The sequence below is a fragment of the Exophiala oligosperma genome, assembly GCF_000835515.1.
Source record: "Exophiala oligosperma strain CBS 72588 unplaced genomic scaffold supercont1.6, whole genome shotgun sequence".
NCBI lineage: Eukaryota > Fungi > Ascomycota > Eurotiomycetes > Chaetothyriales > Herpotrichiellaceae > Exophiala > Exophiala oligosperma.
This window is the reverse complement of record NW_015622823.1, coordinates 1,260,718-1,285,586: the sequence shown is the minus strand read 5'-3', so window position 1 is coordinate 1,285,586 and position 24,869 is coordinate 1,260,718. Positions and strand designations below refer to the sequence as shown.

The 24,869-nt window shown below is 51.3% G+C and overlaps 7 protein-coding genes across 7 annotated transcripts; 4 read left to right on the top strand and 3 right to left on the bottom strand.

Moving 5' to 3' along the window:
* Positions 1-3,684: 3,684 nt before the first annotated feature.
* PV06_06907 (nitrite reductase [NAD(P)H], large subunit) lies at positions 3,685-7,211 on the top strand (the record flags this gene model as incomplete). Its single annotated transcript, XM_016408075.1, has 2 exons — positions 3,685-3,800; positions 3,875-7,211. The coding sequence occupies 2 exons, from the start codon at positions 3,685-3,687 to the stop codon at positions 7,209-7,211; spliced, it is 3,453 nt and encodes a 1,150-aa protein (XP_016261555.1).
* A 66-nt stretch (positions 7,212-7,277) lies between these two features.
* Positions 7,278-8,108, bottom strand: PV06_06906 (uncharacterized protein; the record flags this gene model as incomplete). Its single annotated transcript, XM_016408074.1, has 1 exon — positions 7,278-8,108. One exon carries the CDS (start codon positions 8,106-8,108, stop codon positions 7,278-7,280), a length of 831 nt encoding a protein of 276 aa, XP_016261554.1.
* Positions 8,109-11,438: 3,330 nt separating this feature from the next.
* PV06_06905 (uncharacterized protein) lies at positions 11,439-13,235 on the top strand (the record flags this gene model as incomplete). Its single annotated transcript, XM_016408073.1, has 6 exons — positions 11,439-11,624; positions 11,681-11,774; positions 11,837-12,079; positions 12,134-12,420; positions 12,476-12,617; positions 12,673-13,235. 6 exons carry the CDS (start codon positions 11,439-11,441, stop codon positions 13,233-13,235), a joined length of 1,515 nt encoding a protein of 504 aa, XP_016261553.1.
* Positions 13,236-13,867: 632 nt separating this feature from the next.
* Positions 13,868-16,679, top strand: PV06_06904 (uncharacterized protein). Its single transcript, XM_016408072.1, has 2 exons — positions 13,868-15,592; positions 15,649-16,679. Exons 1-2 carry the CDS (start codon positions 13,924-13,926, stop codon positions 16,389-16,391), a joined length of 2,412 nt encoding a protein of 803 aa, XP_016261552.1. The 5' UTR covers positions 13,868-13,923; the 3' UTR covers positions 16,392-16,679.
* A 655-nt stretch (positions 16,680-17,334) lies between these two features.
* Positions 17,335-20,514, bottom strand: PV06_06903 (uncharacterized protein; the record flags this gene model as incomplete). Its single annotated transcript, XM_016408071.1, has 1 exon — positions 17,335-20,514. The coding sequence occupies one exon, from the start codon at positions 20,512-20,514 to the stop codon at positions 17,335-17,337; it is 3,180 nt and encodes a 1,059-aa protein (XP_016261551.1).
* Positions 20,515-20,675: 161 nt separating this feature from the next.
* PV06_06902 (uncharacterized protein) lies at positions 20,676-22,903 on the bottom strand. The gene has a single exon (XM_016408070.1). The coding sequence runs from the start codon at positions 22,731-22,733 to the stop codon at positions 20,994-20,996; it is 1,740 nt and encodes a 579-aa protein (XP_016261550.1). The 5' UTR covers positions 22,734-22,903; the 3' UTR covers positions 20,676-20,993.
* A 120-nt stretch (positions 22,904-23,023) lies between these two features.
* On the top strand, positions 23,024-24,694 carry PV06_06901 (uncharacterized protein). The gene has a single exon (XM_016408069.1). The coding sequence runs from the start codon at positions 24,320-24,322 to the stop codon at positions 24,680-24,682; it is 363 nt and encodes a 120-aa protein (XP_016261549.1). The 5' UTR covers positions 23,024-24,319; the 3' UTR covers positions 24,683-24,694.
* Positions 24,695-24,869: the final 175 nt, after the last annotated feature.

Below are 24,869 nucleotides of genomic sequence, written 5' to 3'. Positions count from 1 at the left end.
TCTCGACAAGATCACCAATCCACATGCTCAGCAAACGAAAGAAATCCTTCCACCATCTCCGCCATGCACAGATGACAATACCTCCGATGTTGAAGACGACCTCGTCGATATTCCCCTTCCTCCACCGACTACCATCCCTACGAAAACGTTAGACATCGACCTAAAGACTCCCGATAGCCACGTACCTCGAGATCCGAGACTGATAAGACTAACTGGTGTACACCCTTTCAATGTCGAACCGCCACTCACAGACCTGTTTAATGAAGGATTTCTCACGAGTCCTGAATTATTTTATGTCAGGAACCATGGATCGGTGCCACAGGTCGACGACGAAGACATCATTGACTGGGAGTTTACGGTAGAAGGCCTCGTCGAGAATCCCATGACGTTATCACTAAGGTCATTGATGACAGAGTTCGAGCAAGTCACATATCCAATAACACTAGTATGTGCAGGGAATCGACGCAAGGAGCAGAACGTGGTACGCAAAAGCAAAGGCTTCTCATGGGGAGCCGCCGGACTGTCAACAGCACTATTCACAGGTGTCGTCATGTCTGAAGTGATCAGGCAAGCCAGACCCAAGAGGAAGGCTAAGTACGTGTGCATGGAAGGTGCAGACAAGCTGCCCAACGGATATTACGGGACATCAGTGAAACTGAACTGGGCGATGGATCCGAATCGTGGCTTTATGCTCGCGTACAAGATGAATGGGGAAACCCTCCGGCCGGACCACGGGAAGCCTTTACGTGCCGTTATACCTGGGCAGATTGGTGGTCGTTCCGTCAAATGGCTCAAGAGGCTGATAATCACGGACGTGCCGAGCGACAATTGGTATCACATCTACGACAATCGAGTATTACCTACCATGGTCTCGCCGGAAGAATCGGCCAATAACCCGCAATGGTGGACAGATGACAGATATGCTATTTACGACCTGAGCCCCAACTCTGCCATCTGCTACCCTGAGCACGAGGAGCGATTGTGTCTTGCCGAGACAAAAAACAACTATACCGCCAGAGGATACGCCTACAGTGGCGGCGGAAGACGCATAACCAGAGTTGAGGTGACTCTCGATAAAGGCAAGACATGGCGGCTTGCCAATATTGATTACGCCGAAGACCGATATCGCCAGGTGGAGAAGAGTATGTTCGGGGGCAGACTCGACATGTCATGGCGTGAGACGTGCTTTTGTTGGTGTTTCTGGTCAATCGACCTTGCCACCTCTGATCTCGCTGCATCAAAGGATATATTTGTGCGTGCGATGGACGACAGCATGAATGTGCAGCCTCGAGACATGTACTGGTCTGTACTTGGGATGATGAACAATCCGTGGTTCAGGGTCACTATCACTCTCGATGGTGAGTATTTGAGGTTTGAGCATCCTACGCAACCCGCCCTTATGCCAGGAGGCTGGATGGAAAGAGTCAAAAGCGGAGGAGGCAATCTTGCAAATGGGTTCTGGGGTGAGAAACTCGAAGGTGAGGAGGAGGCGGCCGTGACCGCTGGCGAACAGACCAAAGAGATTCCGATGGTGAAAGAGGGTCTGAGGAACGCCATCACAATTGAAGAGTTTAGAAAGCATAATAACGCTCAATTCTCATGGTTTGTCGTCAATGGGGAGGTTTACGATGGTACAGCCTTCCTGGGCGAGCATCTTGGCGGAGCACAAAGTATCATTTCGGCAGCTGGTCTCGATAGCACGGACGAGTTCATGGCCATCCACAGCGAGACAGCGAAAGCGATGATGCCTAAATACCACATTGGGTCATTGGACGATGCAGCAAAGACGGCACTAGCAACGGCAACGGCAACGACAGAATCAGATCCCCCTGCGCCGCAAAGAGACATATTCCTCGATTCGAAGGTTTGGAAGAAGGCCATACTCCATGCCAAAAAGAATGTATCCTGGGACACCCGGATCTTTACGTACAAGCTGGAACACGCTGACCAACGTCTCGGTCTCCCAGTGGGCCAACACTTGATGGTTCGATTGCGAGATCCTGTGACTAGAGAAGCCGTGATTCGAAGTTATACACCAATATCCGAAATCAACGACAAGGGTCATGTGGACATGCTTGTCAAGGTCTATTTTGAGAACGCATCTGGCAAAGGCGGCAAGATGTCTCAGGCCATGGACTCCCTTCCGACAGGCCACTTCATCGAAATGAAAGGCCCCATTGGAAAATTTGAATATCTAGGTAGGGGTAAATGCTTGGTTCAAGGGAAGGAGAAATTTGTGCAAAGGTTCGTCATGATATGCGGTGGAAGTGGTATAACACCCATCTATCAGGTGTTTCGGGCGGTCATGAAGGATTCCAAAGACAGGACACAATGCCTCATTTTCGATGGTAATCGTCTGTCTGAGGATATTCTCTGCAGAGAGGAGCTCGATGCTTTGGCAAGCGGAAACGAAGACCGGTGCAAGATCTTGCATACTCTCACCAAGGCTACCGACGAATGGACGGGACTTCGAGGCCGCATCAATGGTCAACTGATTCAAGATAATTGTGTCAGGACAGACGAGACCTTGGTGCTGGTATGTGGTCCGGAAGCGATGGAGAAAAGTGTACATGAAGCATTGTTGGACCAAGGTTGGACAGACGAGCAGTTGATGTTTTTTTGACGTTTCATTGTTGGGAGGACATATATTGCATTTATGACGATAGACAAGATCAAGAAGACTCTTGTCCAAGCAGCATGGCGACGGCATGGAAATAGCAACCGATGAGATTGATGTTCACAACTTTACACCATGGTTCTTTAAAATACAGTAAAATACAATACAATACATGACAAGAATTCGGCAATCGGTCCATTTTGTCTTTTTGTCCTTTCGTTATCTCGACAGCCAATTTCAACCACTTACAACTCGTCTTCTCTCGTTCTTCGCTGGGCCCTTTTTCTTATCTCTATTTCCATATTTTCATTACACGTGAGGAATGTTCAATGACATGGCACCGTGGAGAAATCCCATCACCGCTTGGGTCTTCCGAGGCCTGGGGGAGTTTCTCTGCCTAGGACAGTCTCACTCAACCGCTCAATTCGTTCACATTAATGCCAAATAGTGACATGACAGTCCCGGACTTGTTCATTGGCCATGATAGGCACCATTTTCGTTACCAATACCAATCTTGGTCTTTTCCTGGTGGCCCTACGAATACGGGGTACACGTACGCATACACAAGGTACAGTAAGTGCGAGTGTGAGATCTCTTCCCGGGCACTAAGCTAAAGCTCAAGTCATCCCCGCGGATCTTTGAACCTCACTGATAAGGTGATATGGTGATGTTTCCGTTGGCTGAGATGGTCACTTTCTCTCCGCGGATATTGATCTCACATAGGTGGCGTCGTTCAAGGTATTGCTTTACAACACAAGCCTCATAGAATGTTGGTGTTTTGTACCACCTGTCCATCGATCCACCCATACATCACTTTCACAGTTAATTCAATCGTGGTCCTTATTCACTGTACATGAGTTACTATTCTATCTATTACTTCCTTTCTTCTCACTCAAGCTCATGTTAATGCTCAATGATAGTCCTGTTGTGTTGGGTTTCTCCTTGATGATCTCGCAATAATTACGTCTCGTGAAAAAGGGCGAGGTATTCAACACATCACAATCCAGCACTATTCCAACCGGCAGAAAAGAACTCGAGCGGGTTCATTGCCGTACACAGTGGCACAAATGGCTATCAGCCAAACATCACACCAGAATGAGGATGCCCCAAATGGTACGGATGGTGGTGGTCGACGGACAAGAATCGTGGTGGTAGGATTGGGCATGGTCGGGATGGCGTTCATGTATGTTCGCATACCACCACTTTCCACTAGCCTCGTTTGAGTCCCTCTCCTGACTGACCATTAATGATTTGTAGTGAAAAGTTATTAAAACTCGACGCCAAAAGACAAGAATATGACCTCGTCGTGATTGGCGAAGAGCCTCATCTAGCGTACAATCGTGTCGGGCTGACGAGTTTCTTTCAGCATCGACAAGTCGAGTCCTTGTACCTAAATCCGGAGACATGGTACAAGAGCCACCCTGCGGACTCTTTCAGCTACCATCTCAACACTCTCGTGACGGAAATTAAGCCCAACGAAAAAACTGTCATAACGGCTCAAAGTCAAACAATCTCGTATGACATTCTTGTTCTCGCCACGGGATCAGACGCTCTTCTCCCGCGCCACACACCCGGTCACGATGCCCGGGGGGTTTTCGTCTATCGGACGATCGACGATCTACAGAACCTCATCTCCTTCTCGTCAACCGTTAAAGGCACAATGGGATGTGTCGTCGGAGGTGGTCTCTTGGGCCTCGAGGCGGCCAAGGCCATGATGGACCTTGAGACCTTCCAACAAGTCAAACTCATCGAGAGAAACAGGTGGGTCTTGTCGAGACAGTTAGACGCCGATGCAGGAAATATGGTCGTCGACCTCGTACGCAATCTCGGGTTGGACGTCATGCTCGGGAAGCGTGTCGGTAGGATCTTGACGACGGACGACGACCGCAACGCCGTCAAGGGTATCGTCTTCGAAGACGGCGAGCAAATTGACTGTACCTGTGTCATGTTCGCCATTGGTATCAAACCACGAGACGAGTTGGCGCGCAAAGCAGGGTTAAAGTGTGCCGACCGAGGTGGCGGCGGTATCACGGTCGACAATGACCTGCGCACGAGCGATCCCAACATCTACGCCATCGGCGAGTGTGCCAGTTGGGAAGACCAGACCTTCGGTCTTATCGCCCCGGGTATCGAGCAGGCAGACGTGCTCTCCTTCAACCTGACACAGGCCAAAGCTCATACGCCCCGGACTTTCAAGAGACCAGACCTCAGCACCAAATTGAAACTGCTGGGTGTCGAAGTGGCGAGCTTTGGAGACTTTTTCGCCGATCGCGACGGGCCAAAGGACCTCCCGAAACGACACGTCAAGCGCGAAGAGCGGCGCAGGGCCGTCGAATCCTCGAAAGGAGTGCCGGGTGTGACAAGCAACGGTGACAAGGCCCCAGCAGCAGGAGGAGTGACACATGGCAAAGATAAAGTACGAGACCTTACGTCAGGCCCGCCACCACCGACCCTGGCCGTCAAGGCCCTGACTTACCGCGACCCCTTTGCCGCCGTTTACAAAAAGTACCTCTTCACACCGGACGGCAAGTATCTTTTGGGTGGTATGATGATAGGCGACACGAGAGACTACGTCAAGCTCGTGCCCATGATCAAGAACAGAAAGATGTTGGATGTTCCACCGTCTCAATTCATCATCGGTGCGAGTAGCGACAACAACGATGGCGGTGATGATCTCACGGACGACACCCAGATCTGTTCCTGTCACAACGTTTCCAAAGGGGACGTCATCCAGAGCGTCATCAAAGATGGCTGCAAGTCCTTGGGTGAGGTCAAGTCTTGCACGAAAGCCGGGACTGGTTGTGGAGGATGCATGCCTCTCGTGACCAGCATCTTCAACAAGGCCATGAAGGACATGGGCAACGAAGTGTCGAACCACATCTGTCCTCATTTCGCGTACAGTCGTGCGGATTTGTACAACATCATCTACGTGCGTAAATTGCAGAATTTCGGGGGTGTCATGCGCGAGGTTGGGAAAACCCCCGAAAGTTTGGGTTGTGAAGTGTGCAAGCCCGCCGTCGCCAGTATTTTGGCCAGCATGTTCAACAGACACGTCATGGACAAGCCGCTTCGGGGCCTGCAGGACACGAACGATAAATACCTGGGCAACATCCAACGCAACGGCACGTTCAGCGTCATCCCTCGCGTGGCGGGTGGTGAAATCAGCCCCGAGAAATTGATCGTGATCGGCCGAGTCGCGAAAAAGTATGGCCTCTACACAAAAATCACGGGGGGTCAGAGAATCGACATGTTCGGCGCGAAGAAACAAGACCTTTTGAGTATCTGGTCCGAGTTGGTCGCCGGAGGTCTCGAATCGGGCCACGCCTACGCCAAGTCGTTGCGTACCGTCAAATCCTGCGTGGGAACGACGTGGTGTCGGTTTGGGATTGGCGACTCGGTCGGTCTGGCGATCCGACTGGAAGAAAGGTACAAGTCGATCCGGGCACCACATAAGATCAAAGGCGGCGTTTCAGGCTGCGTTCGCGAGTGCGCCGAAGCACAAAACAAGGACTTTGGGTTGATCGCGACGGAAAAGGGGTTCAACATCTTTGTCGGCGGCAACGGCGGAGCGACGCCTCGGCATTCAGAGATCCTGGCCAAGGACGTGCCTCCGGACGACGTGATCCCCATCCTCGACCGCTACCTGATGTTTTATATCCGCACGGCCGATAAACTCCAGCGCACCGCCCGCTGGGTCGAGCAATTGCCCGGAGGCATCAGATACCTCCGCGAGGTCGTGCTGGAGGACAAGTTGGGGATCTGCGCCGAGCTGGAGAAGCAGATGCAAGAGCTCGTGGGTACGTTTTTCTGTGAATGGACCGAGACCTTGAACGATCCGGAGAAGCGCCGTGCTTTCCAACAGTTTGCCAACTCGGACGAAAACCTCGAACCGGCAGTCGAAAAGGTCGAGGAGAGGGGACAAGCCCGACCGGCGTACTGGCCCAGGGAGTCCGTCCACGACGATTTCAAGGGGACCAAGTGGACCAGCCTGATGTGGCAGCCGATCGTCGAGGCAAGCAAGTTCCAAGGAGGAGACCCAACGACGGGATCTTCGCAGACCGTCATCCGCGGAGACACCCAGCTGGCCGTTTTCAAGCTCAAGGGCAAATATTACGCGAGTCAACAGATGTGTCCTCACAAACGCACATTTGGGCTTTCGGATGGTCTGATTGGAGAGACAACGTCGCCAGACTGTAAAGGTGGCAAGCTGTACGTCAGTTGTCCTTACCACAAGAGGAACTTCCAGCTGAATGGAAAAGTCAACTTTGAGAGACCAGACGCCGGGGCGGGATCTTGCTCCACGGACACCAGCATGTCCATCGCCACGTTCGGGGCCGAAGAGCGCGATGACGGATGGGTTTACTTGAAGCTTCCGCCCGTGGAGGAAATGGACGCCGTGTTGGGAACGAGTAAATGGGTCGTCAAGTCACAAGAGGCCAAAGATCCGTTTGAGAGTCTCGACAAGAAATTAGGGTTACACAAAGGCTTGAGGCCGACGAGGACTGCCGGCGCCATACCGGGGACTGGGAACGTGATGGCAGCATCGTCACGGAGGACAGTGGGTGTCGCTGCGCAGAGGAGGATTGATTGGTAAAATACGCAAGATAGTCTCTGCGAAAAAATCGGCTGATATCCTCTCTACTTGACCTTTCCCTTGTTATCATGTCCCTCTTACGGCATTACAACTCATCATGGGCCGCAGGATGCACTGTATCGCCAGACTTGGCAAGTTCTGGCCGGATGGTAATATGACGAGCGATACAGCTAGCACCGACCGCAGTGACATAGTGTCTCCCACCTTTGGCGGCTTGTATCTTGGGCACCAGCTCGGGGACGGCACCAGCTCGGGGAGGGTAATCTCGAGGGCTCGATCTATGTTGGAAGTGTCGGCCAGGGCATCTTCGGCACTGATAATGATAGCGGCAATCTCGTTCGGCGTGGTGGTTCGGTACAGTTGTCGCCAGATGGTGGCAATCAAATCATCCTCGTGGATCAGCCAATGAACCGTCTCTGTACGACGGATCGAGGGACCGTACCGGCCAACTTCGGCGACGGAGACGCGAAGCCTGTCGTTGAAGTCCTGCTCGAACATCAAGACATAAGGGTTGTCGTCCTCGGGAGGGCCCCTTGATCCCCACTTACCCAGACAATAGTTGGGTGGGTACGTCAACATGGCACCATAATGAGACGGACGGAACCTGACTATGTGAGTCGCGGCAGGTTCGACTTCTTGAACAGCAGAAAATATGGCCTCAAAAGCCGGTGAGTACGTCATGAAGTGATGAGACATGCTGGTCGTGCCAATCCGGAGCGACCCATCATTTGTGACTTGTCGTGATTCGTGTCGAATTTGTTTCAAAGCCTCGACAAAGATGGCCCTCGCTGCTGCCTCTTGGTCTTCTTTTGATTCGTGTGCACCATCGAAGGGAACCAACATCTTGATCATATAGGCTTGGTACTGATCACTTCCCTCGATACGACTAAGGGGCATTGGTCCGCTTGCATTAAAGACGGCTGATGATCTGGTTTTCGGTCAGATAGGAGCCACTTTTGGCTTGCTGTTCAACATAAAGTGCTTATGTACATAAATGAAGACCCCAGATGTACTCCTAAAAGTGCTTGAAGAAGAAGAAGAAGTCAGAACAGCGGATGATGCTAAGTCGTTCGGAAACTCATTTACCTGATGTCGACGATGGTCCACAGATCCCAATGCTCAGAACAGTAAACACTGCCGCCATCACATGGTGACTATGGAGATTTTCTTTGATCATGTTGTCCTTCTATCCGCCAAGCGGTGACAGAGTCAAAGACCAGATGTCGAAGAGGCATAAGTAAAAGGATCGGCTTTATTTACAACCAGGCGATGATGAGAAAGACGTCTACACCGACAAGGACTGTGAATACGTTGGTTTATGCTGAGCTCTGCCAAGGTGTGGTCGAACTGCCTCGCGCCTCCACCTCCAATCGGGAAACAGCGTGATTCCGCCCTCACTCGCCCCGGGCCCCCGCGAGCCGGCAAAAGTCGTATCTGAAGTCATTAGAAGCGGAAAGGATGTCGAGATGTAAATTAAACTAACTGCGATTCGCCCGACGCAGAACGCTCGTATCAAGAGAGTTAGGGTTTCTGTACGGAGTTGCTCTACATCCGCGGGCCAGATGTTTCGGAGCCAGAAAGAAACAATGACTATCTCGGTGACTCTCGAGGTGAAGCAGCGGCTGAGAGACTACGAGTTGGGCACAGTATGTGAGGTGATCAGCCACTGCAATTTCTTAGATGTCACTTACGATCATGGTCTTTCATCAAGTCTTCTTGAACCCTCGGCTGGCCATGTTTTGCCTGTCGGATGGGGGAGGGGGCAGATCAAGCCGGGACCTCCCTGCGAGCATTCTCAACTATGTAGGGAGTGGCGATGATGAGGCACGGGAGATGCTGGGTCCATAGATTATTCTCTCCATGATGGTAGGAATCATCGTCATCATTAAACACCACCACAGCCACAACAGATGTGGGTGCGTTTGACGAGCTCCCTTTGCGCCAAAGAGCATTAGATCCCGACCTGGCGGAATCATGTGCTTGATATTGAATCGAAAATGTCTCGAGACTGTGGCAATTTCTACGAGTGAACGAAACTCAGTATAACCCCCAGGCAAAAGTACGGACCCTACTGCTCTTGAGGTCATAGAACCAATTCTTGCATTAACCTAAAGCTTTCTGCGGCCAAATCCAGGATCTAGATTCAAGAACATATACATCAGGGCACGTCTCTCGTTGGCCTCAAATCAAAATGGTGAAATCGTAGTCTTCCCGTTGCTAAGTCCAAGAGTGTGTCTCTTTGAATAATACTCTTCAGACCCTTGATGCAGTGGTACCGATGTTTGGCGCATTTTGTCGGGGCAGAGTGGGTAGGACAGTGGACTTTTGGCCGGTGGAATGTGTTTGTATTGCCCTTCAATCATATGTCTTGTCTCAACAAGGCACCATGTGAGCAGAAAGGCCACCTCCCCAGGCATGTCGTCCCGCACCAGTATGACAAAGTCTGAAAAGTCCAAGGCAGGCAACTCGTAGGTCAAGCTATCCCAGAACCCTGTAGGCAAAGCGTTGGTCCCCAGGCCGACTGAAGATTTTATGCTCTTCAAGGCCGCTGGTTCGGCGGGCAAAGGGACTAGCCTGCCAGAATCGATCAACCGACGCCACCAGACTGTCATTATCGCCTCCTGAAGAAGTCCATCGGCTTGTCCGTTCTCGACGAGCGCCATGCATTGTTCAGGCCGCTGTGCTCGTACGACAGATCCGCCCCATGATTCAATGATGGCTTGAGACATTCCATGTGCTTTCAGAAATTCGTCTGCCACGTAGCCAATGAAGTTGGTGCCGTCGTTCAAGGAGGTTGCAATTCTCAATGGCGGTTTCTGCGCGCGAATCTCCTCGAAGCTTTTGATCTTGTAAGCTGGGTCCAGGGCAAGTACCAGTCGATCGTTCTGCGGCAGTGTGCCTATGGCACGCAGATGAGGCATGGCCACGGGGAACGGGGCTTCACCCGTGAGCGCCTTACCCATCAGTCCGGCCGGGGTGCAGATCGCCAAGTCCGCGGCGCCATCATGGAGCTGTTTGAGCGCGTCGAGCCCACCATCTCGCAGACTCCGTATCGATGTCCTGCTGCCGGGTCCGGCACGATCACAGAATTCTTGCGTGAGCCAGGAACATATTCTATGAAAATTGGCACCGCCCCAATCTCCAATGAATTTTAGATCATAGGTACGAGAGAGCCTTGGCTCTCCGTTCTTATCAATGTGAACACCGTCCATAGTTGCCGGGCTTTTCGATAATGGTGACAGTTCCAATGCTCCCACTACCTCGTGCCTTAAAAACATTCGGGGCCATAGAAAGGCAAGTGCACGAGGAAAGGCATTTATATGCGGCAGTTCTCCGTACGCCATGTCCCTTTGCTCCGAACATAGCAAGGTCCCTCCGGTCGGAACAGGCTACAAGTTGTGGGGACGGGTCGGATCCAACGATCTCCCCACAGCGTCTAAAGGGAGGTATCCAGCTTGATCAGATATGATCGTATGGTTCATTATTCACGGAACTGTTTTTTGCTGGAATGCCTGCTGTCAGCTTCGTAGATATCGATCCGAAGATGGCTGCTCGGGCTATACATGTCCCAAGTCTGGTTCAGGCTCCCCTCAAGGCAAGGTCTGTTCATCATGCCCAGAACATTACTCTGGCTATTAACTTATAGGTGTAATGCAGTTCGTTGACTTTTCGGGCATTGAATGAGCTGGATTCTTTACATCCAGCAATTCAATTCACCCCTTTATTTGTTTGTTTTCTTCGCGTGATAGTGCTGTATCATCGATCATGTCAGCCAGGATTGAAGGACATACTTCAGTTCAAGATGGGGCTAAGTTCTGAACGGGGTAGATTGGATACGGGCTGTTTAGTTGGCTATTTCAGTTTCAACCACTAGGAACCAGATCCGCCAGTCCACTCGGAAGACTACCTCGGAGCTGGGGGTTTCCTGCTCGTTCCATGTCGCCTTCGGATCTCGAGCCGTATCACTAGAGCAATTTTCGACCTGAACGTTTTGAATGATGTCCATCATCCATGTGTGCATATTACACCATCGCAGCAGAGCCCTCTCTGCCAAATCCCACGGAATCCGGGGACACGACGGATACCCTAGGGTCCCACCGCCAAAGCTTTGACAACTGAGCCTACCAGGTGTTCTTGCGTATAAGAGTGCAAAAGCGTCCAAAAAGTTGATCACATCTTCCTCCAACAGAAGACATACCTCCCTGGATCCCGAAGACAACTCTCAATATGGACAAGTCAGACCTAGAACATGTCGAAGCTGGCGAGGTGAACAAATACGAGCTTTCCCCGGCAGAGCTCATAGCTACATCTGAACATCATACTGCTCGTTCACCTGTTGAGCGCCGACTCGTGTGGAAGGCCGACCTCGCTATCCTACCCATCATCAGTGCTGCATACCTTGTATCTTACCTTGTTAGTGGCTTCTCTTCCCTGTCAGATCGGCGAGTTTTAACATGCCTGCCCCCTAGGATCGAAACAGCATCGGTAACGCTCGCGTCATGGGTCTTCCCAAAGACCTTCACATGGATCCAGACCAGTTCTACAACTGCCTCACAGTTTTTTGTTGGCCTCACCATCTAAAATGAATCTCTGGTCCCAAGGTGCCCTATCTAATACTGTCATAGTTGCCGGCTACGCATTCTCGATGCTTCCTGCAAACTTGTCTGCACGCTTGCTCAAGCCAAACAGATCGCTCGGAGTGGCCGTCGTCTTTTTCGGCATCATCCTGTGCAGTATGGCGGAAGCCAAAAACTATGCAACAATATTAGCCTTGCGCGTTCTGCTGGGTTTGGGCCAAGGTTTCATACAAATGGCAATGATCTATTGCAGTGTTTGGTACCGAAGAGACGAGGTCGCATCGAGAACTGGTACGAGCCCCTATCGAAATATCAGATGTGCAAGATATTGACACATTAAAACAGCCATATTCTATGCATGTGCCACCATATCGGGTGCCTTTGGCGGCTTGATAGCATATGGAGTCCAGCACAATTTGGCATCACATGATGATCGTCGAACCTGGTCATGGTTGTTTCTCATTGAAGGTGTGCTCGCTGTCGGCATTGGCCTGATAATTATCCTCCTCCTACCCAGATTCCCGGACGATCTACACCAACGTGGGAAGAAGCATTGGCTCTTTACGAGAGAAGAGATTGAATTCGCGCACAAGCGGTTCACTGGCGAGTTTTTCCCTCCTTCACTATTGACTGTCTCTCTTAATGTCGCTAATGTGAGGAATAGAATACAACTCTGAAGGGGAGAAGTTCAAGATGAAAGATCTCCTCAGCGTCGTCAAGGATATCAAGAGTTTCTTCTTCGCATTCGTCCAAGTAGCGGCTGTTCTTGGTACTTCTGTGGTGGGGAATTTCTTACCCACTTTCATCCATGGCTTCGGTTTCAGCCCAGGTACGTAGTGCCTGTCGGAACGGCAATGGCGCAACAGCTTTAACCGGCCCTACAGTGAGAACACAATTGTTCACCATTATCCCATACGCTTTCGCCTTCGTCACTGTCATCACTCTGGGATACCTGTCCGATCGCTTCAACTCCAAAGGTCCCATCATCCTTGCGTGCTGTTGTGTGGGAGCTTTGGGGTATATTCTCCTGATGACACTGTCCTCGACTGTCGGCCTTGTTGTGGCAACGTGTCTGGTAACTTCGGCGTGCTATCCAATCGGAATTCTGCTTCCCTCTTGGCTGGCGATCAACACTCCTAATTTCACGAAGCGCGGCGGAGTCTGGGCATTTAGCGAAATTATTGCGACACCCTTTGCAATAATGGGCACGCGCATATACACCAGCCCTCCGCATTACTATGGCGGCCACGGGACTGTCCTCGGGATATATGTATTCAGTGCCATGAATGTCACGGCAGCCTATCTGTGGATGCGGCATCAGAACAACAAGAAACAACAAACCATTGCCGAGTACGATCAACGTGGTGAAATTCATCCCCATATCGCCCAGAACAAGACCTTGTACGAGCTCCAGGAAGAACATATTTCATTTCGATATGTGCTTTAACACTCTAGAATGAGACTACGAGATTCGGACTTGGTTGCTCGAAAAGCCTGATGTGAGGAACTATCAGGAACATGGGGAGCTGTCACCAGACGTGGAGGAAAACGGGGAGCTCGTAGCTATGGACTAGAACTATGTATGCCGACGTGATGGACGGAATCAAAGTGCCGTGACAAAAATCTTGCCTCACGCTGTGTCGATTTCTCCCTTGTCCTCGTCGAACATGATACTCCAACTGGGACGGAGGGACATTGACGAGGCTGGCTTGATCGGACGCATGACCAATCGGAGGCAGGACCGATCGGAAGCTTGACCAATCGTAATATGGTCCGCGAGGTTCCGATCTCGCTTAAATCCTCCAACAGTTTTAGTACATACTCCCCAGACAAGTCATGCGGGATCTACAAGAGTGCTAGCTTTACGCTCTCAGTGAAACTGACCTTTCAGTTACATGGAAGAGCACTCGATACCTTGTTGAATCTGATTAGCCTGCTTTTTGCGCACATTGTCAACGCCTCGACTGAGGGAGCACGGCGGCACAAAAGGCAAAGAATTGAAGATCCAAGGGTTGGTTGCTCAGTAACACAGCTTCTGCTTAGATCTTGGCTCTGATTTCTACCACGTTCCCAGCGGTCACCATTCAAACGTCTGTTCGCGCCAAAACCTAGCCGGCATCGCCCACCGTCTTCTCATGAACTTGGCGAGAGTGAAGAGACAAAAGGTCACTGTTGCGTGTGATCAATGTCGGAGCAAGAAAATCAAATGTGACGGGCGTCGGCCGACGTGCAATTCGTGCCAGAAAAAGGTGGGGGCGGGGGTAAGGTGCTCTTGGGAAACTGGATCGGCGAGACTATCTGGACGGCAATCCTCCGACTACCTTCGCTGGCTTGACGGGATACCTGACTCGACCTGCCGAAACAATCATGCAACAAGTTCGACTCGGGTCCAGCAATCAAGCGGCATTGGCATTTCTCAGCAGGATTCAGCGCTAGATTTCCAATCCTTGCTGCTGCGGAATGGTCCCCTCTACCCAAGGCCAGCATCAAGCACGGATCCAAACATATTCTCGCCCCCTTCCGCACCTGCCGGTGTGTCCAAGACACTTGACCTTGATGAACATGGGCCTGTACGGCATCAACAGCAGCAATGCGGCTCAGCGCAGCGACGGCGACGACGACAACAACAACCACATGAAGTATCGCCTTCCGAGCACGCGGTTCATGCCGTCATTGGTGCCACTGTTGATGAAGAAAACAGGGATGGTTTCTTCGGGAATTCTAGCGCCGGGACCTTCATGCAACACGTAAAGAAGGTGGTCTTGCAGAAAGTGGGAGCCACGCAACAACAACCGAGCCGGGCGTCTCTTGTCCACGAGGACTTTTCTCCTCCTCGGACCTTGCCTGCTTCTGGCCACACCACTAAGAGACCGGAGCCAGTCGACTATGTTCTGCCGACACGAAGAAAAGCCGACTCTTTGGTATCTGCTTATTGGAGATACGTGCACGTCCTTTACCCATACCTTGACAAATTGGAGATTGAAGGTGACTACGAAAGGCTTTGGAAGAGTGACGAAGGCAACGGCTCCATCATCGCCGACGAGCGGGCCTTCATGTGCCTCTTGAACGCCATGTTCGCACTCGCCAGTCAATTCGACGAACAGTCGCCGATCGAGGAGAGGCAGCGGTCCGGTCACGTCTTTTGCACTCGAGCACGAGAACTGTCGGACATTGTGGAAACCGGCACCATCCGCTCGGTGCAATCATTCCTGATTCTCGGACAGTACTTCCAGAGCACCAGCGAGCCACATTCGTGCTGGATTTTTGTCGGTCTCGCGGTTCGGACGGCCCAGAGCCTCGGACTGAATTGGCCCGAAACGAGTGAACGGTGCGCCGACATCAAGACTCGGGAGCTCCTCAGGAAAACCTGGCACGCGTGCGTTCTGATGGATCGGACCCTGTCCATGACCTACGGGCGGCCGTGCATGATAGGTCAAAGAGCAGCGTCGGTCGTTCCCCTTCCCCTGCCCTTTGATGAAGAGCACCTGTGCAGTGCCGGGTCTTCTCAGGTGCCCTCGCCACCAGGGCAGCGACATCAGAACACGGCGTCGGCCGAATTTTTCGTCCTGTCTCTCAGGTTATTCGAGATACTACACGACGTGATCTTTCATTTCTACTCGGTCAACCATCTGCAGGAAAAGTCTGTGGACAACGATAGGTATTTTGGCTCGTCCAGCAACAGTCAAGCTTCGGTATTCGAGATTGAACGTCGGATTTCCAAGTGGGAACGGGATCTACCACAACATCTGAGGGTCGGCGGCACCATACCGCAAAATGATGGTGCAGCGGCAGCCACCTTGCATCGTCAGGCGGTAGTTCTCCAGCAAAGGCAAGGCAGACCCTCCCTCCAACCTTCATAGTTGCTGCTGACACAAAACAACCCCCCTGCAGGCAACTTCACGTTCGCCTTCTGCTGCTGCGTCTTGCGCTTTCCCACTTCTTCACGTCCGAATCTCAGGACGGAGCATCTCGGGACATCCCCCTCGGAGATCTGCTGTCGCACAAGGTTCTTCTCCAGTGCGCCGTCATCTGTGTCAAGACGGCCCTCCAAGCCATCGACACGATCTATGAACAGAGAGGGAACGAACCGGGTGACGTCGGGTTCTGTGCCGCGTGGTGGTACAACGTTCTCTATCTCTACACCTCTGCCACGGTGCTCATTGCAGCCCGCTTGAGCTCCGACATCCTGGCCGAGTTCTCGGAGCAATTGATCCTTGAGGGTTGGCGCCGGGCTCTGGAGGCCCTCCGAGGTTACAGCCACTTCGGTGCTTCAATCCAACGGCTGGTGACCACACTGCGGCTCCTGTATGAAGCGGTGCCTCAGCAATACTCCCGGTTCAAAGAGAATCCTCGACAAACCCAACCAGACTACTCGGCTTCGACGTTTCGCGATCCGGGCGAAGGCACTACTAGAACCCCGGCCTATTATAGTCTAGATTTTTCTTCCGCGGCAGCAATTGCAAATGAAACATCCAGGGGACATCTGCCGCAAGACGAGATGATTGCCACCACCACTCTGGATGATGATACGCTCCTCGACTTTGATGCAGTCTTTGACCCCAATGATTTGTCTTGGCTGATGACGATACCGCTGGACAGTTGAAACCTTGAGGGTCTGTTATACAGGGCGTTCTTGTCTCGTCTTTTTTTCGGCCCGGACGTTGATGGTTCACAGGCGCCCAGTGTTTGGCCTGTGAGAACATGGCGATGCCGCTCTAAATGAAAAGTCCACCTCTCTCTCTCTCTCTCGCCGAGCTCTAACAACTTCACGTGCGATGTGGCAGAAGTCGTATTGTCACTTCTGTAAGACCCACCCAATCCCATAACTCCTACTACGAAGTTGGGGGACTAGTCATAACGAAGGCCGTATTACCGCCGCTCTCTTTTCACGGCGCAGTCAAAGTTGCGTTGAAATTCTTTGTGCGGACTAAAAGGGTCGTGCAGATCGAGGACGATACGATAGACTTGAGAAGTCAAGATTTCTCTTCGCCGGGGTCTTGGCCCCCTTCGGTCGTCGACGACAATATTGGAAGTCGACCTGGAACATGACGTATGAGAGGAGGACTGACTGCAGCAAGAAATCGGATCGATCGATACTAGTGAGAGCGTGGACGAGAGCGTTCGCCTTGCGGCACGCGCGAAGGACGTCGGGGTTGCCCGAGGACTCGAACCAAGGACGAGGTTTTTCCACGCAAGAGATGCGCGAAAGGGGTGGGAGGCAGACAAGAAATGAGAAAGATGACAACCAAGGCATGAAGGGCAGACTAACAAACGTTGGAAAAGGACCCCGAAGTACAGTGTAGCCGAGTGTCATGATTGAACCCTCCTAAGGTAGGCCAGGCATCCATTATTCGTCAGTCATTACAGTAAAACTCCGATCCTCGAGACACTCCCTGCCGACCAAGATGCCCAAAGACCAAAAGACCAAAAGACCAAAAGACCAAAAGACCAAACGACTGAAGAGAGAAACAGTCCCTGGGTTGTCAAGCACGATACACAACACAAACAGCACATGTGTGTCGAGTGCGTGCCTGTGGCGACAAAAGTCACAAATTCAACCAAATATCTTCATCGTCGTCACCACCACCACCACCACCCGAATTTGCCATCTCAACTACTTTCACACTAGGTTCGGGTATTCTTGTCGTCTGTCTTCTCCCGCCCTCACCGTCACCGTTACCGCCTCGAGAATCCCCATGGTCATGACTACTCGTTTTGTCGCCGACCACAGCTGCACATTGTTCAGCAATGATCTTCAACCTCGCCTTTCTTGATTCGACCACTTTGGCCCATCGAGCTCGCCAGGCCTTTTGGACGGTCATCGCGGCTCTCACACCTCTCGATGGCGTCAGCAATCTCGAACACAGAAACGCGAGCGCTGCCAGGACAAAGTCTCGATCGAAGATGTGTGTACTGCTGCTGCTGCTGCTTGCGGCATCGCTAAGCCCAGCAGAGAACAAGCTCGAAAATTGGTCACTGCATCCAAGTCGTCGTAGTCTCTCTTTCAGAGAAGATCGCGTAGTCGCCGTCGCCATTCCACCATCAGCCCCGCTCTCACTGGGGATAAGAAACGCTTCATATTCGTCCACGATCGCCTCAAATACTTTCCCATCAGCAAAGCTGGTCGTGAGATTCTTCACCACAAGTCCATGTTTCCTCGCCACGGCTTGTGCCCAGGCCTTCAACAACATCTTGTACCGCACGGGATCATGCCCATCTTCTTCTTCGATCGCGTCAAGAATGTCATCACAAAAATCATCGCCTGCTCGGCCACTCTGTGAGCTCAATCTGGATAGCCTCTTGATCTCACGTCCGAGATCGTCCCAATCCAAGAGTCCACATAACCCCCATTTACTGGTCAATCCCCAAAGAAGTTTCACCGTCTTTTCTCGGAATCCATCCACGATATCTTCTGCGCGAACATCGCGTACAAGTGGAGCCATACCCCTGACACCCTGCAACGCACTAAGCGCAATTTGGACATTATACTGCTTTGTCGCTCGACCTGGAGACGGAAACTTGAGATGTTGAGACAAAGGCCAGTCATGGCTGAGTCCGTCAGAAAGCGAGAGCGTCTCGCCTGTCGGTAACAGGATCGTTGTTGTCGATTCAAAGTCACTCGCGTGGTCCAAAACATGAGATGCCGAAGGGTAGAGAAGAAGCTCGACTAATCTGGTCAGACGTACACCGTCGCGTAGATCGACCGCAAGGTTATCGATCGTGTACGCATACTCTTCCAGGGGATATTGAGAGTGAGATACACTGTATCCAACATGGCTCAACGCCCTGATCGGGTCTCCGGCGCTTGGATTGAGCTGCTGGAAAAGAGCCTTGACGACGTCGCCCGATGACTTGTGTGGAGAAGTCGTTCGGAATAGACAACCATTGACCAAGGATGGCGCAGTGCTCTTGATGTGATCGAGAAGTCCTATAGCCATCAAGCTTCGCAAGAGTGTTCGCTGATAAGACCATGGGGAATCGTGGGTTTTCGACGATGCCTCGTCTGGCTTTCCGTCTTCGTTTCGAATGAGAAATGTCTCGATGAATCGTTGTAAAGACTGACGACCCAAAACATCCTTCTCCTTGTCCAAGCTTCGTCTACTTGCGGACAATCTGGGCGACACAGTAGTGCATTGCCTACCTACAACAACTTCGAGCACAGCACGGAGAGAGTCCGGTTCATATGTTTCGAGCCACAGGTCTGTAAAGGCCTTCCGTCTTCCCAAATCGGTGGCGAGTCGACTTGCGCCCTTGAGAACATCATTCGGCATAGCCAATGCGCCATACAGAAGTGCTCCTTGTAATCGCTTAAACAGCATCGTGGTTTCAGAATTGTTGTAGCGTTCCAGCAATTGGACTCTGAGCATGCCATCTTCCACCGGACAAGACGTCAGTGACGACGATGCGAAAAGGTTGTTGACAAGTTGGGTGATGGCGATTTCTTGATGGTTCAACCAGTTGTCTTCGTACATGGACGGCGACGCAAGATCTTCCGTGAGGATCGGATACGAGTCGACAGCCGGCTCTGCTCTGATCGCTGGCGTGACGAAGCGAGTAGGGACGGCAGGTTTCGCGGGTACAGCCTTCTCTCGCTCTGATCCTCGCGGCGGAGATGATTTCTTGACGGGTATAGGTTGGGCTGTGCGAATACGTGCACCAGAGTTCCACGATCGCTTCGGTTCTGATCCATGACCGGATTGCTTTTCAACAACCCTACTCATCGAACTAGCTGTTTGTTCGTAGAGTCTAGACGTGGTGGGTTTGAAATCGCCCTTGACCGTGTTCCTGGTTGGCGGAAACGCCATCGTCTGTCTCTTCGATCTCATCTTCTCCTTTTCGAACTTGACCCCTGCCAGCGAATTCGACTCAGCATACCCGGGCGGTACATTCTCTTTGCCCCCTCCTTGCCCAACACGATCCTCAACAACGGCGGATTCCTGAACATATCGCGAAGAGACATGAAGCGGACCACCCGCGCGTTTTGGTGACAGAGCGATCATCGAGCGACGTGTTGCACCCCTCTTTTTGGCCATCTGCGCCGCTATACCCGTCACCTCCATCGCCGTATGCGTGTCCGCTGGCTTCGAGGTCGAGTCGACATTCAAGCTCTTGATCGGACTGAAAATGCCCATGTACATGCTCGGCATCGTCGTGTCGTCGTTGGGAATATATATCGTGCCACGACGAGCGGGCTTCAGGATTGTCGGAGAAGGCATGCTCATGTTGAGATTGGCTGTAGTATCCTCAGGTAGGCTGGGCAGAAGCGTGGCGTCCCGGTTCTCTGTGTCATGTCCGATACCTTGCCCCCGCCGAGGTGCCTGGGTAAGTTTGCCTACTCCCAAGGACTTCGACGACGGACGTGTAGAGTCGTGACTTTGCATTGAGACTGATGGAGCAAAAGATACGCGCGCTGAGATTTTTGGTCGCTGAGGGGGTTGCGACAGTCCCACGGTGCTTTTCCATTTTGCTGGCTCCTTAGCAATCGATTTCTGTACGGCTTCGGCGTCTTCGTAAATCGCGAAATCGACATTCTGAGCCCCTCTCCGCGCTGTGGCTGCGTTACGCATTCGTCGGGGTTTCGTGTTTTTCAATCCCCCAAAGGCCGATGTGAATTCGATGTTTGCTGTCGAGTCTCCCTCACCATCCACCAAGCTTAGAATCGAATTGTCTGCATTGCTACCGGACGGCGGCATAGGACACGGTGTGCCTGAGACGTGTCGTGGCATCGTGGCTGATATTAATTTGCATCCCCCGATTTAGAATTCCACCGTCAATTTTATTACTTCGGTTACCACCACGTCGAAAGTCTTTTCAGCACTTAGGTACGCGGGCATTTGAATTAAACGCGTCTCACGGAGCAAGTTTGAGATGGAAAGACGAGTCGAGGCCAAAAGTGACCAAAAAGTGGTTGCGAGGGGCAACGACGAGGCCACCACTATTTATGCCCTGAATACGAAACCACCACAGTCTCAGAGGAGTCGATTATTACTTGCATACCATACGGCAATCACCAGATAATTGACTTGGATCTCTAAGAAATATCGAATTCTCAAAGAGACAAGGCCTCACCCAATGGGACTAACAAAACACACACTCATACAAGGTCCCTACGCCAACGCTATGCCATGGTATACATAATTTCACCAAACAACCCGCCGAAACTCGTCTCGTTCAATATCTCGGAGCGAAGAAATCGAAAATAATGCTACAATTCGTCTCTGGTAGGAAAATGAATCTCCCATGACCGAGGTGGCACTGGCAATCCAAGCCAATAATTCCACAGTCTGTTCATCTCCATGACAAAAATGGCGCCCATCTTGAACGGCATGTCAACCCAACTTTTCAGTACCATCTTATATGCACGCCAAACGAGATCAAGCTCAGTCCAGAAGGCTTCGGAAAGTGACTCGCCTGGTCTAGATGCGGGTTCGGGGCTGTAGGGATCATCGTCGAGATCGCCAAAGTCATCAAAGTCTGGTCTTACATTTCCACCAGGCTTCCTATCTTCTTCTTTAGAGGAGACTGGCAACGGGCCCTGGGTATTGAGTACACTGTAGTCGCCGGTGTTGACAGCCATTCGGAACTTCTGAATGGCATCGAGACTGTGGCTGACCCTTCCCAGCGTATTGACCAGAGCCACCAGCTCGGTTCGTCGAAGATGCGGATTTTCACCATTCTTGTTTTCGTCATACTCGAACAGGATCTTTAGGGCGGCACCGTAGCCTGCAGTTTGCACCTTTCCCCAAAGACGGCACTTGTCGCATCCCACGCAGTCCATTAGTCTGGACACATTGCGGAATTTGTTCCTAAAGTCCTCCTTGAGATCGATGACGGCAGGATCTTGAAACATGACAGATTCATCAAAGGTATGCGGGCCAGCTGCGGCCTGGCCAGCCAGGGCCAGCACTTTCTGTTTCGTTTCCAGATCAATCTCGGGATCTCCTGAGCAAAACGTATACGATTCGAGATGCTTCCTAGCTTTTGCTAATGCTCTTGTCAAGATGGCATAGTTGAAATACACATTCGAAATGCGCTCAGGATACTTGTGTAGTCTTTCCTTGTAGCACTCCACATTGTGGCCCCATTGACCGGTGGACTGGTTGAAGAACTCCCAGCATAAATGGGTGGATATTGAAGCGTGCATGCCGCTCACTATGCGGTAAAAGGCTCGTTGTTCGAGACATTCATCATCCAGTGGGTAAAGGTCATCACCATCGTCCACGTGTTGTCGTCCATACTCTTGAAAAACATTCTTCAAATTCTGGGCAGCTTTGAGAGGTTTCGAGTTAGAGGAAATATCGCGGAGTGGCTTTGCCGAAAAGCAATTCTCCTTGTAAATTGCGTCCCAGACCTGGCGGGCTCCCATGCCGGAGTAGCCTGTATATCTTTCTGTGTTGTTGACGAGACTGACATAGTCGCCCCGTGAGGTTGTGCCCTCATCTTCAGGTACACAGTAATCTCTGTCATCACATTCGTCATCATCTTCCAGGACACAACTTTCGTCCACGTTCTCTCCCAGTTGGTATTGCAGAGGTCTGTCCTTTGGTCTCTCCCTTTGTTGGGCCCGTCCGGGGTGCTTTGCCCTGGCGCCCTCGAGTTTGCTGAGTTCTTCCGCCCGCCATATCAGAGGGATGTCACTCTCGTCTTCGATTGTGTCGACCGCGCATGCACGGTTTCCACACATGGAATTTTCATCGCTCCAGAAGGGACAGACTTTGTTGTACAAATTAAGTCTATAGTAGGCAAAGAAGTCGGTCTTTTGGGTCAGGTCTTCGAGCGAGGGGTATAACTGGGCGTTGAGCCTTTCTAGGTCTGAATAGGAAGTGCAAGCGTCTGTAACGATCGAATTCGGGTCTATTGCGCACTGAGGTTCTGCTCGAGCGCAGTGTGGTCGGAGGAGAAGGTAGAAGGTCAGGAAGAACTGGGAAGCGCTTTGAAATCGCATGACGGTGGTGTTGCGCACATGTGGCGAAGGGATAAGTTAACAGGAAATGAAGAAGAGAAAGTAAATCATCTATGTACAAACTGAAGCAAAAGATTTAGTTGTACAGTGATAAGTTGGAATGAAGGCGAGTCGAGAACAATCTGGCCTCAAGGCAAAAATGCATTCATTATTTGGCCGCATGAATTCATCCGTCGACGGTCCGTAAGATGGAAATAATTATAATTATTAAACATCCGTCATCGGTAAAAACAAAGGGGTTTATCATCTGCCTCTTTTGACTGCTCAGGCCACTCACTCCATTTTCTCTCTAAAGACAATCTCTAGAACATCCTTGAGCATCAAACCTGTCCTCGTTCTCTAGATGGCCAGAATCTACGCTACCATGTCATGCGTATAACACACCGGGCATCAACTTCTTCCTTAGCTGCGCCCACTTCACAATCTGGATAAACACCTATCTGCGCCGCATTTGTCTCATATCAATCGACCACCAAATGCTTTCTCTTCCTCACGATGGCAAACATGTTATGTGCCTCGGCCTTGGCCATCCTGGTTGTCGGCTTCTATCGTAATCACGAGGCGCATGATACTGCCATAGTCGCATCGTGTACGGGTTATAGTCCCAGTACCACGACTGGATCCATGTCTTGCTCTTTTGAGCGCATTCTTTCTCGGCTACTCCGTTGAACAAATCCTCGAGATCACGTTCAGGGGGGTCGTTGATGTTAAAGTCGGCATTCTGGGTACCAAGACTAAAATGAGCGTCCTCTGACGCTTCTCTTTTGTCCAAGTCTCGACCTCCCAGCGACCGCCATATTTCTACTTCGATTTGGATACACTCTCTTTTGTCCTGTCGCTGTACTCCCACCCGGACTCGCAAGTCAGTGGCGCAATGTCCGCAACTCAACAAGTGATGGCAGTATGAGTCTGAACGCGCCTGATATGCATCCAAAAGTACTGCTGGTAGCGTTTGCGGAGTGTGTGCGCAGCCGATATACCTGAACCGATCGATTGAAGGTAAAAGGCCCTTGGGGATGACTCCTTTGGGACTTTCGGTGAGCACGCGCGTCTCATGCAACTCAGTTGACAAAATAACAGACGTCTTGTGGACACTATGAAGTAAAAGCTTCCCCTTGACAACCCGCGCATCAAGACTTCTACTCATAAAGATGCCCCTTTTCTCGTCGTAAGGGAATGTAGCATCACCGAGGATGCACTTGTGACTTAGTTCATCGAGCTGTGGACCATATCGCGGACCTTTCACGAACCCCCTCACGAACTCATCCACCATATTTCGATTGATGAACAACAAATGACTGGAACACCGAGATACTGTACTCCTGGCTGACGTATGACTAAGATAACTGAGACAGAAGCTTGCTATCCGAGGGTGCCGGCGGTATAGGGTGTTGCAAATACTGCATAGCATCTGCTCGGGTAAGTCATCCTCGAGGAGTTGAAGAAACCGTCTTTTTTCCGTCCGGTTGTTGCGCCATTTTGGATCGAACTGGTCAGAGAGAACTTGATGGTACCATTTTGAGGTCAGGCTCAAGCATGCGATAGAGCTTGTCGGCAAGAAGGAGGCAATGTGCAGGAGAATCTCCACCGGCAATTTGTCCAGGGTTGAGATCTGTTGGTCGTGGAATAGGAAGGGTGAGTCTTTCCATCGCAATAGCATTTGGATTTTAGGGAAGCAAATTCTGCGCATGGTGCTGACCATATGGCCAAAGGCCCTCAGTAATGTTGCCATCACGGTGGGAATTAGTCATAAGCAGATGAGCACAAGGCAGGCCAAGTGTGTCTTTTATATCTGTCCCATCGCTAATGCTAATGGGAGCTGCGGAATCATGCCTTGGTACCAACAGGTCCTCACGATAGCTACGGAGCAGATACTTCAGGCGTCAGTTGTGTCTCAAAGACTAAGCTCCTTATCCAAATATTTAATATGAGCATATTTACACCCCAGAATAATCTGAAAGCGTAGTCGCCTTGTGATCTGTGTGTTGCCCTGTCTTGTCACGATTGTATTGTATTCTGTATTTATAGCAGATAAGACCAGGTATACTCCGTATCAAAAGAGTACTCCGTACTTGGAATGAGGCCGATCAGATCGGTTCGTTTAATTGTAGATTTTTA

Bases quoted from the DNA above. Each gene is read 5' to 3' on its own strand.
- PV06_06904 (XM_016408072.1), top strand. From the start codon at position 13,924: ATGAACTTGGCGAGAGTGAAGAGACAAAAGGTCACTGTTGCGTGTGAT. The intron at 15,593-15,648 runs GTCAGGCGGTAG...CAACCTTCATAG, and splicing joins AGCGGCAGCCACCTTGCATC to TTGCTGCTGACACAAAACAA.
- PV06_06902 (XM_016408070.1), bottom strand. From the start codon at position 22,733: ATGCGATTTCAAAGCGCTTCCCAGTTCTTCCTGACCTTCTACCTTCTC.
- PV06_06901 (XM_016408069.1), top strand. From the start codon at position 24,320: ATGTGCAGGAGAATCTCCACCGGCAATTTGTCCAGGGTTGAGATCTGT.